Source organism: Hemitrygon akajei, chromosome 7, assembly GCF_048418815.1.
Source record: "Hemitrygon akajei chromosome 7, sHemAka1.3, whole genome shotgun sequence".
In the NCBI taxonomy this organism is placed as follows: domain Eukaryota; kingdom Metazoa; phylum Chordata; class Chondrichthyes; order Myliobatiformes; family Dasyatidae; genus Hemitrygon; species Hemitrygon akajei.
Genome location: NC_133130.1, coordinates 79,963,849 through 79,976,386, shown reverse-complemented (window position 1 = coordinate 79,976,386; position 12,538 = coordinate 79,963,849). Strand labels below are relative to the sequence as shown.

The window sequence follows — 12,538 nt, the reverse complement described above, 5'->3', positions numbered from 1 at the left end:
AAGTCTAGGATCCAGTTGCAGAGGGAGATGTTCAGGCCCAACAGTTTCAGCTTTCCAACCAGGTGCTGAGGAATGATTGTGTTGAATGCTGAACTGAAGTCTATGAAAAGCATTCGAACGTATGTGTCTTTTTTGGCCAGGTGAGTGAGGGCCAGGTGGGGGGTGGTGTCGATGGCGTCATTTGTTGAGCGGTTGGGATGATACGCAAACCCTAGGGGGTCCATGAGGGGGGCAGCAGGGTCTTGATGTGTCTCATTACGACCCTCTTGAAACACTTCATGACGATGGATGTGAGTGCAACAGGACAGTAGTCGTTGAGGCAGGACACTGAAGACTTCTTCAGCATGGGGACGATGGTGGCATCATTGAAGCACGTTGAAATGACGGTGTTGCTCAGGGAGATGTTGAAGATGTCAGTGAGAACATCTGCCAGCTGGTCTGCACATCCTCCGAGCACTCTACCAGGAATATTGTCTGGTCCAGCAGCCTTCCATGGGTTGACCCTGAATTGAGTTTTCCTCACATCACATCGGCCACGGTAAGACACAGCACCTGGTTATTGGGAGGAGGAGTGGTCTTCCTCGCCACCACGTCATTTTCCGCCTCAAAACGAGCGTAGAATTTGGTCAACGCATCTGGGAGAGAGTAAATATTTGTCCTTAAGCTTAGCACTAGTCAGGGAAAAGCAAAAAGTGTTGGCATTGCCAGTGACAACCAAACCCCTTTTCACTTAAATTTAAATATGCACTTACTGGAGTCAATAATGAGCAACCATTACTTGGCCTGGATATATGAAAAGCGGCTATATGAATGCTTTTATCATTTAATAGTCTTTGCATTTTTTTACTGATCAAACAGGTCGAGTCATACATGAAAAATGAATCTTGTCAACCTAACCTAGCATCAGAGCCAGGTGTCGCTCCTACTTCACCCCAAGGCTATCTGCATATCGGAAACCAAAGCTGTCAGAAGGAAGTGAGAATGGAAGAAGACGAGGCAAGTGAATTAAAGCAATGTATGAACCTCAGTTCTGCTCACTGTCAGGTACTGGTTCTGGTAATAAAGCTGGCTGCTGAAACTACTCAACAGTAAAACGTAGCCTGATTTCTGCCCAAATTTCCAAACTTTCCACAAAGAAGAAACAGAACATTAATCAAATGGATTCTAATTATCTACCGCAGATAACCTTTTCTTATTCAGTGCATTGAACATCTTTATGTAATTAAGTCATAGTGTTGTACAGCATAGAAACTGGCCCTTTGGCCCTCTGCATCTATGCTAGCCTTCATGTCTAAATATTATTAATCCTGCTTGTCTGCATAATTTCCATATCCCTCTATACTCTCCTCATTCAGGTACCTGTCAAGATGCCTCTTAAACGTTGTTACTGTTCCCCCTTCCACACCTCCCCTGGCAGCTCATTCCCGATACAACATACTCTTTATGTGAAAAATTTACCAAATCAGATTTTTTCCAAACCTCCCCCCTCTCACCTTAAACCTACGTCCTCTAGTTTTAGACACCTTTAGACACCCGGAAACAGACTCTAGCCACCTACCCTGTTTATGACTCTTGTAACTTTATATATATCTATTGTTACGTTCCCAGTAACCGGGTGACTTACCAGCAAAGATAGAGAGGTCCGCTGAAGTCTGATGATACTATTTTCAAACGTTTTTATTTATAAAGGGGCACAAACGTATGGTTAATACAAAACATTCAGATCATATACATCGTCAAAACTCAATCTAAAGCACAGGTATAGTAATAATCAATCAGAAATAAGCTCTATCGTTGTCTAGGGGAATACTGAGTCCAATGGAATATAAAAGTCACTCATAAATTTTCAGGCTTTCCGTTTGGGAGCCGCTGGCATTTCACGTGTTGGAGAGAGAGTGAGTGGTGAGAAAGAAGGAACGCTTGCCCGTCGTCTTTACGAAGAAAATCCCGGTTGTTAGTTAAAACGGTTTTCCTTTGGTTTCAGCCACAGACTCCCGATCCGGAATCTAACGCATGTGGCTTCCTTCAAAATGGCTTCCCGCTCCGACGGGAAGCGCTATCGTGTCTTCTTCGTGTGTCTCCTTGGTGGGTCTGAGGCCCTGCCTCGGCAGCCCACCTTTTATCTGGACTGGCATGGTTGTAGATGTCAATCAGGGTGGGGGTGAGGCAATCTTTCCCCCATCACCCAGCCCACGTTGCCCTGAGGGTTTGCACGTAGTCCAGTCCCTTATTCCACAAAGGTGTCTCCCAAGACAATGGCTATGTCCATGGCTTTTGTCTGGCTGAGAGGCCAGCCCACATTCCAAACTGTAAGGCTGCTCTCTCTCTCTCTCTCACGATTCTCACAAAGGAGGGGGCTGGGGTCATAACACTATCATGTCGCCTCTCAGCTTCCTTCGCTTGCAAACATTTACAAAAGCAGAAGAAAAGCTTGCATCTTCATATCATTATTCAAGATGTCCCAAAATACTTTCATCAATGAAGCAATCTTAAAATTCAGTTATCAGTGTAACATAGGAATTACCCTAGCCAAATTTATACAGCAAACTCTCATAAACAGCAAAAGGATAATGAACTGAGTCTATTGATGGAGAAATATATATTGCCCAAGGCACTTTGGAAGATTTCTCATGTTTAAGGTAGTCATTACTTTCAACATCTCTTCCACAAGGTGGCACCATTGAAGGAGTAACATTTCATCAGTCCTGCAAAGGAGTGTGCTCAGGTCTTTGAAGTTTAATTTCAAGTTACAGCATTCTGATTCAGAGGCAATAGTGCAGGAAACAGGGGTAAAACACCCAGTGCCATTTCCTAGAAAAAGTAATTATAGAGCTGTTAATATCTTCAACAATTCCATCCTTTTATTATTTAAGTGGGATCATTCAGTTATCAAGTGGGTTAATTGAAGACTTTAAAAAATCTAAATTTATCACAATTAGAGGGTGCCAATTACTTTGTCTGAGTTCAACTGTCCCAACCACTCATTTAAGGGAGAAGTAATTTCAGTGTGACTTGACAAAAATTTCTTTCCCTTCAGATTGTTGAGCTTCAGAAATGTTTTTTCTCTCTACATCAAGAGGCAGTTGACCTGTTCACAGGGAATGTATTTCCTATAAAACCACAAGAAGAATTGTATAACAGTGAGTCAGAGCTATTGAAGAAAGAACAGCTTATCCAGCACTTAAAACTGGCACAACAAGTCCTTGAAAATGATAGGTATGATCGGTATGAAATTACTGAATTTTCTGTTACTCAGCATGATAGTAACATTCTGTGACATGGTATTTAATGATTTACTCAGGAGGGTTCGTATCATTCATGTGCTATTAAGTGCTGAAAGTTGCAGATAGAAACAAGAACCCTAGATATGTGGAATAGCCCACACAAGCATTAAAAAAAAGATAAAACTAATGTTTTAAGGTAGCTCTCGTTAACAAATTGGCCCATGTAAAATATTAACCTACTTTTCAGTTTACAAAACACATGCAAATTTTTAATGTGTCTTTTAATGAAAATTATGAAGTTAGATAATAGTCTTTAAAATCTCCCTCATGTTGCAAATGTTCTTTGTGCTATTTATGCAGGCAGTAAATTTAGCCAGATGTGATGATTAATACAAAATACACTTGGCATCAAGGTTCTCACTCTTGTTTTGTTTTAGTGCAGGTTCAACAGCAGGCACTTTATTTTCATATCAGGAAATTCTATTACCTTTTGCAAAATTTTTACCCCTTCCAAGGTTCTACAAAATTCACCAGCCAATTGCTCATTTTCAGTAACCATACTTGAGTTTCTGAGAAGGCTAATATGCAGATTTAGTTTTCCTTTCTGCAAGAGTTTCAAGACATTTATAGCTATAAATTTAAATGCGCCCCAAAGGATGCACCAGCTGGGAGAAGCTGCATGGTGCTACTGAGCATCTCATTCAAAGTTAAATATTTCAGTGGTACTGGACGCTGATGTCCTTCTGAAAAGATATTGCAATACCCCATAGTGGTACATTTGCTGCTTGTGATTTTAGGTTTGCCCTATGGATTTGAGGGAGATATGGGGAAAAGGGCCAGCAGCCATAACCTTTTTAGGGACTAGTGATTGGGTTGGCTTGAAGACCTCCTGTTGGGACTTCCATGTTCATACATGCAGAAGTTGAAATTCTGAACCTGCTGCACTTACACAAAGGAATGCTGACAGTACTATTTCATCTTATTTCATCCTTCTAACACTTCACTGAAAAGATTGGGTCTGTTTTTACATTGAGGGATAAATTCTGTCACGGTTAATCCTCCTTATCTAACAACCATGACATGACATCACACGTGAGTATCACATGGGGGACAATTTTATCCATAAAAACAACTTAAAAAGTGCAGATTTAGCTCAGTACAGAATTGAGGTGGAGTGGAAGATTAGATTTTTTTACACCAAAAACAGAAAAAGCTGTACATGGTCATTGAATTGAACTGTTAACTTGGTTTTTTTCCTCCACAAATGCTGCCTGACCAATAGAGTACCAGCATCACTTTCTGTTTCTCTTTCAGCGTCTGCACTCATTCCTTTGCAACTACTGCCAAGATTTTTGCATTCAGTTCCATGAACTGAATTTGAAATTACAAGATTAAATTAAATTCAAATTAATGGCAGGTTGGATTTAGTACATGAAGCTGTCGTGTCACATCAATAGCAAATATCTACACTAAGGAGAACTATTCTGTTAAATAATTTAGTCAAGTTAACATTAGATTCATGATGCAGAGCCATCTGGTGTACAAGCTGTGCAGCTATTTTTATAATGTGGCATTTTGGCTTGTGATATCATAAATAAAAGATTATTGTTTAGAAAATATTGCTATTATTTTTCTTGGGGAATATTAAAACTAAAAGGAGGAAAATAATAGTGAATGTAACATTATTATCAATGTTAATCAGTTAATTTGTGAATTGAATTATCATGCAGGGAGTGAAGGGATTAGTTATTAACTATGCAGAATGATTATTGAATACATTACCCATGGACATGCTGAGAAAACATGATTTCAGGATTGAGTATGTTTAATTAATTTAACTGAAACATACAATAAATGATGTGATCCATACAAATGGGGAATCTTTGTAAATTAATGCCATAAGGCAGCTAGCTCACTCTACCAGACAGAATTAAGCAAGCTTGACAAATTCATATAAATGAGGCTTACTTTTAGTGAAAAACTGGTCTCCTATTAAGCAATCTCACTGCTTAAATGAGAGAAACAAGGAATGAGCTTCAGACAGGGACTACAAGTCTGCTGTAATGCAATTTAGTCACAATTCTGTGCAGTGTAAAGGCAATCATAACAGTCAAATCAAATGGAGTCAGAAGTGAAGGCTGGAAATGCAAATTATTATTGCTGCACGGTGACAAGCATGAAGACATTTTGTTTATGCTATATCATGCCATTAGCTTCTTTCTATCATATCAATAATGCATTACAAGTTAGATGCACGCACAGAAATAAAAACAGAAAATGCTGGGAATATTGATCAGGCTGCATTTGTAGAGAGAGAATTGGAGTCAGTGTTTCCTGACTATGCCTATTTCTGATCAAGGATCATCAATCTGAAATATTAACCCTGTTTCTCTCCCTCAGACACTGTCCTATCTGCTGAATATCCCCTGTATTTTCTATTTTTATTTCAGATTTCCAGCATCTACAGATTATTTTGTGTCTGCACCAAAATGATGTTTTGTAGCAAATTATTTGGGGCAACAATGACTAAGTTACTGGACCAGAAATCAAACAATCCACTTCTGTTGGTTCAAAGCTAACCATGGCAAACAACACCCTGATATAATTATCTTGACAGAATCTTGTCTTATGGACATGTCAGACTCCTCCATCACAATCCCTGGATATGGCTTTCCCCACCAGCAGAACAGACCCATCAAGAGGAAGTAGTACTGTGGTAAAAAGATAGGGGCCATAGTCCTGGGAGTCCTTTACATTGATTTCATGATATTACATTGAAAAAAATAAACATTTTTCTTTTTGCCACATACCATCCTCCCGTAACTCATCGGTCAATGCTCCTTCATCTTAAACGGTACCTGTAAGAATCACCAAGAGCAGCTCAGGCACAGAACGTGGTTTGGTATTGCCACCACTGACCAAGCTGACTGACCCCTGACCAGGTCTACAAATAGGTTTAACCCTCATATTATATGAAGTAGTGACTGGACTAAAATGAGGGATAAACCTATTTGAATTTGTCCTCTCCAATCCACCTGTCCATCATAGTATCGGTGGGTATGATCACCTCACTGTCAAAGTTCCATCTTCACACTGAGGACACCCAGCCAGTATTGATTGTGAGGTGTGGCACTACAATTCCACTAGAAGTCATAGACACAGAACAGATTTGGCAACCCAAACTTACCATCCAGGGAATTTTGTGGACCACTGGCAGCAGCATGGTCTGTAACTTTACAGCCCTGCTTATTCCTCACTTTACTATTGCAGTGAAGTCAGAGCATCAACCTGCTGCAATGAGGAGTGCACATTAGCACGCCAGAAGGTGATATGTCAGCTTGGTGAAGCTGTACCCAAGGACTACGCCTGTGCACAATATAAAATGTATGCAATAATCAAAGCTAAACAATTCTACAAACAGTGGATCAGATCAAATCTCAAAAGGATTGCCTTGTCTAATTATGAAAGATGGACAATAAACAGTTACTAGTAAAAGGAGACTAGGGATATCCTCAGCCTTAGCAACAATGGAACCCAGCATGCGATTTTCAGAAAATTTGGTATTATTTTCTACAATATAGTCTTACAACATGGTACACAGACCCCTTGACCCACCAAGTTTGCAAAGAACATCAAGCGTCCATTTTATACTAATGTGAATTCCATTTAGTTGTTCCCACATTTCCAGCAATTACCACAGATTCTACCATTCACCTACACAAAATACAAAATGGGCAATTCATAATGGCCAGTCTCCGGGATGTGAGCAGAAACTGGGGCAACTGGAGGAAGTCCACCCAGTCACAGAGGGTGCATGGGTAATAGGTCTGATGGGATTACTTTAGTAAGAACTAGTATGATTTCCTAAATTTGCACAACTTCATTCAATCACCTTTTGCTTCTTTTCTAGAAGATATAAAGCTCTTCAAGGACATTGGAACATGAAGGAATGTTTAGACATTTTTCCCAGTAATTCTAATGGCAAAACAAACTAGTTGGATTAAATCATTAAGTCAATTTTATATATTTACAGCAGTTATCCAAGAACATTGGTGAAATCAGTCAATCTAAATGCAAATATGCTGGAGGATTTTTCAGAATATCAGTACACTTAGCTTTAACCCACTTACAGAGAGAGTTGACAGAGAGGAATTTTAAATGAATAAATGAAGCTCTGAAAGATTCTTGTTTTACCAATCTTTTGCTCATGGTTGGGAAAGCTAATGATGCTGCTTGTATCTTTGCTTAAGCTTTAATTCCATAGACAGAAGCCTCCTTGAGCTCTTGAAACTGGACTACCAGATAATGAAGGAAACAATCCACATTTTTTGCCAAAAGCATCAGCAGGCACCATCAAGCAGTCTTCTAGAGTTCCGGGGTACTAAGGTAGATATGAGACTTTAATCCCTTTGAATAGCAATAATCAATTGAGTGTTGCATTGATTTTAGTGAATTGTTGTCAAGAGTGGGCAATCCTTGCAAGTTACATGAAAAGAAGATATCTCAGACTGCATCATGTTCTTGGTAGATTCGTTGAGCACTAGTTGAACTCCTGGTTACATAAGTTAGCAATTCAGACAGGCAGCTTCTATGCAGAGATAACCAGTGTTTAGGTTTCAGGCTGATGGCCTGCACTGTTTTCTCAGTTTCCTCTCTACACTTGCTGCTTGACTTAATGTTTCTACCATTTAATGTTATCATTTCAGCCTTCCTGCATCCACAGTATTTAGTTTTTGTATTACTAGTTGCTGAAAAGCACTAGAGCAGTCAAGCCATACGGATAGTACAGAGAATTTCATAGGTTAGATTCTTAGTTTGAGTTTTAGAGAAAAACGGAGAAACATTGTCTTTTATCCTGAACTGGAAGCATGTGAAAAGTAAAAGATAACTAAGAGAATGGATAAACAATCTTAAAAGACTTTGATTTAAACAGGGAAGAAAATATGACACTCATCCTAAATTTACTATTTTTAATTTATATAAGAAAATTCTGACAAAGGTGGAACAGGTGAGGCAAAATAATTATCTATCTGAAAATACCCACTCTGGCAATATATACTCCCTCAGTATTTCACTGGGGCAATAACCTAGAAGTTATGGGCTGGATGACATTTCACTTAAGATAACTTTTTGTTTCTTGTGAAGGGATGAATTTCTTTGAAACCTAGGGGTTCCCAACCCAGGGACCCCTTGCTTAATGGTATTGTTTTACGGCATAGAAAAAGGATAGGAACCCCTTTTGCAACTTAGACTGATGGTACCCAGAAAACATCATTTATGTGTCCACATGTTTACAGGGAAATAGCAACCGACCATCAGTGACATTGTCACAGCTCATTGCACCCAATTCCACTGCAGTGCTGGTGACAGTGCAGGAAGCAGCAAACTCTGATGGGTATGGGTTCACTGTGAAGAGGCATGCAGATCAAGGACTGCAGATTGAGACAGCAGAGAGCTCGGATCTCCAGCCTAACGATAGGTAATTATATCACTTGAAAATATATTTTAAACACTGCAGGTGCTGGTAATCTGATATCAAAACAGTGTGCTGGAAATACTCCAAAAGACTAGTAGCATTTTTGAAGAGCGAAACAAGAGTTAATTTTTCAGATCAACGATGATTCATCAGAGCTGAAACTAGAAATTTGTAACAGTATAGTTTATCAACCTGAATCATTAACTCCGTTTCTCTCTGCATAAAGTGACAATCTTAGACACCTAGACGGACAACCTTGATCTCCACCCAATCAGACATTCTCTTTTCAATCTCAACCATTCTCCCTTTTTTACCAGGTAAAACACAACTGTTTTCTTATTTCTTCAATGCTGTAGAAAGATTATTACTTTGATGCATTACTTCCATTTCAGTGCTGCCCGAGTCCCCAAATATTTGGAGCATGTTCTGTTCAGATGTGTACAAATGTCATTTAAACCCAAGCACAAAGTATTTACTTGGTTGTGTAACATGCATGGCTCATGTAATTTTTTAAAATTGCAGCATGTGACCCAGTACATACTGTATATATTGCAAAAATGTTGACAGTGCAACTGCTACAAAAACTTCACTCTCCCACAACAGGGTGGAATTATGAAACTAAATCATGTGTGCATTGAATTGAGAAATTCATGCTTATGAAATTAGCAATATTATTTTGCTTGTCTTTATCACTGGCATTCTTAGAATAAAATCACAATATAAAAAAAAAGGTTAAGAGCACATACCATCAGAGTCAAAGATACCTTCTATTCCAAAGCCATGAGACTTTTGAATGGACCTCTTGTACACTAAAGATAAACCCTTGATTTCTCTATCTCATCATGGCCCTTGCACTTTGTCTACCCATTTTGCACTTTCTCTGTAATTGTAACACATATTCTCCTGCTATCTTTTTATTCTGGCATCCTTCTCCTTCCTTTACAGTTCTGAAGAAGGGTCTTGGCCTGAAGCGTCGACTGCTTATTCATTTCCATAGATGCTGCCTGACCTGCTGAGTTCCTCCAGCATTTTGTGTGCATTGCTTTTAGATTTCCAGCTTCTGCAGACTTTCTCATGTTTATATTCTGCTTTAATTTCCTTTTGTATTACCTTAATATATTGCTGTGTGGAATGATCTGCTGGATGCCATGCAAACATAAGCTTTCCTTTAGATTTCAGTATATGTGGCAATAAACCAATTACTAAACACAGGACAACACTGGGTAGCATTTTAAAGTATATCCAACTCCTCACATCTATCACTCTCAGCTATTTCCAAATGCTTCATCAGGAGGTTCCCTTGATATATCTGTTTGGAATTGCTGCTATGGCTCAACAGTAAATTAATTGTAGACAAGCTACTGGTTCTTGACTGTCTGAAAATCTTTGATGGTCTTTGTGCTTAAAATGTGATGGAATTATATTGTTGGCCTATGGCCAATTTACTCTTTATTCTAACTGCTGCTCCCATTATGTTGAATAATGCTATTAAAGCTTAATGTCCCAAGAAATATTCTTAAGCATTAAGGAGAAACAAGAGAGACTGCAGCTGCTGGAAATCTAGAGCAACAAAATGCTGGAGGAATTTAGCAGGCCAGGTAGTATTTATGAATGTAAATGGACAATCAATAACTTAGGTTGAAATCCTTCATCATGATTTGAAAGAAAGAGGGAAGATAGCCATTATATGAAGGGGGGTGAAATAGGATGAGAGGGGGGAAGCTGTAAAATGATAGGTGGAAGTGACAAAGTGCTGAAGAAGATATAGTATGATGGAGAGATCAGCAGGACAATATACAAAATTAACCATCGAACATTATTTCCTTTTTGTTTGCAGACTTGTGGAAGTGAATGGTGTCTGTGTACTGAATGCATCAGAAGAGGAGTTCAGGGCATATCTTACCACCCCAAGTGTACAAATGTTAGTACTGAGAAATTCTGGGAAATCTTATCTGTGATGTAAAGCTGACATGATCAAACCAGATCAGGTTCTCCAACAATGACTACTGCTGTGCTAAATAATTATCACAGGATCACACAAATGTAACCAAAAAACAATAAAATATCTAGTTTTGTTGCATATTATTCATAGATTTGACAATAAATGGTCTCTCATTCTGACACACCATGATTTTATTACTTGATATTGGTGTATTACAAATAACATTTGCAGAATTTTAGCATGGTCAATTCATTCATAATGTGCTGGTCTTTTGGCTTGACTTCAATGCCAATGCAACTGGCATGACTCAATCATCAATCCATTTTTGTTATCCCCACATCTCACATAGTTTCTAAATTGAGCTGTTAAAAGATAGGGGTGGGAAGTTGCAAGCTGCCACGGTACAGTCAGCCCTCCTTATCCGCAGGGGATTGGTTCTGGGACCCCCCCGTGGATACCAAAATTCATGGATGCTCAAGTCCCTTATTTAACATGTATCAATGCAGTGCTCTTTAGGACCCAACTGAACCCCAGACTTTATTTAACATCCCCATGCAGTGGACATTAGGACCTGGTGGCAGACTTTGAATCCACAGTGTTTCTGTTCATGAAAATGATCGCAATTGAAAATAAGGTGGAAGTAATAAAGCGATTGGAAAGAGGTGAAACACCATCGGTCATTGGAAAAGTGTTAGGCTACAGTCAGTCAACGATCGGAACAATTTTAATGAAGCATGTGAAAGGCACCACCCCGATGAAAGCTACAATTATTACTAAGCAACGCAGTGGTTTAATTATTGAAATACGTATGTTTCATAAGTGTTTTATATGCATAGTAAGGTAAAATATATACTATATACTAAGAAAAACATTTGACTAACTGATGCTAAATAATACCAGATGTACCTGTTCCAACTTCAAAATGGATTCAGGAATGGAACTCATTCATAACCTGGGGACTGCCTGTACTTTGAAGTCATTTCTAGATTACTTATAATACCTAATACAATGTAAATAGTTGTTATACTGTATTGTTTAGGGAATAATGACAAAAGATAATCTGTACATGCTCAAGCAACCAGTGCTGGAGCGAGAACTTCAGGTTTTCCCGATGCACGGTTGGTTGAATCCGCACATGTGGAATCCACAGATAAGGAGGGCCGACTCTACTAGTTTTTCACCCTTTGTGGGGCATACATTGCAACAAAGAGTGCTCATAGACCTAATAATAAAATGCAAAGAATGACAACCTGGTGTTTTCATAGGCACAGTGAAAAGCAAACTCTTCATCCCAATTCACCCATGACAATCAGGATGCCTATTCAAATAATCAAATTATCCACTCAGATCTGATGGGTTCATCAATGTAATACAACCAAAATTGTTTAAGCCAAAGCAAAAACTCACACACAAAGTCATAGGGAAATGCAGCATGTAAAGAGACTTTGGCCAATCCAATGCACACCAATGATCATCACATTATTATTTTTTTTTTTAAAAGACACTTTCTAGATACTACTCACTACGGGCAATTTACAATAGTCAATTGATCTACCAAACTGCACATCTTTGGAATGTGGAAATAAACCTGAGCTCCAGGAGGAAACCCATGCAATCACAGTGAGAACATGCAAACTGCACTGCCAGGACCCAAGGTCAGGACTGAACGCAGGTTTCTGATGTTGAGGCAAACTGGCACACTAAATCCTCTATTAATTAATGTTGCTTTCTGTGGATGGGAAAGTAATGCTATTGGTTATCAAGTTTAATATGAAGAATCAGAACCATGGTAAAGAAAGTAAGGAATCTATTTACTCCTATTGCATCAAGCAGCTAAAATGCCCAGCAAAACCAAAATTACTTTACAACAGGGGTTCCCAACCTTTTCATGTCATG

The 12,538-nt window shown here is 38.9% G+C and overlaps 1 protein-coding gene across 1 annotated transcript in view; it reads left to right on the top strand.

Moving 5' to 3' along the window:
• Positions 1-10,857, top strand: part of LOC140730133 (uncharacterized) — a 79,334-nt gene extending 68,477 nt beyond the window's left edge. Inside the window, exons 12-16 of the mRNA XM_073050266.1 lie at positions 859-996; positions 3,038-3,216; positions 7,475-7,610; positions 8,522-8,703; positions 10,538-10,857. Of these exons, the coding sequence (XP_072906367.1) occupies positions 859-996; positions 3,038-3,216; positions 7,475-7,610; positions 8,522-8,703; positions 10,538-10,658 (756 nt within the window). The 3' untranslated portion in view covers positions 10,659-10,857. The remainder of the gene's footprint in view (positions 1-858; positions 997-3,037; positions 3,217-7,474; positions 7,611-8,521; positions 8,704-10,537) is intronic.
• The last annotated feature ends 1,681 nt before the right edge of the window (positions 10,858-12,538 follow it).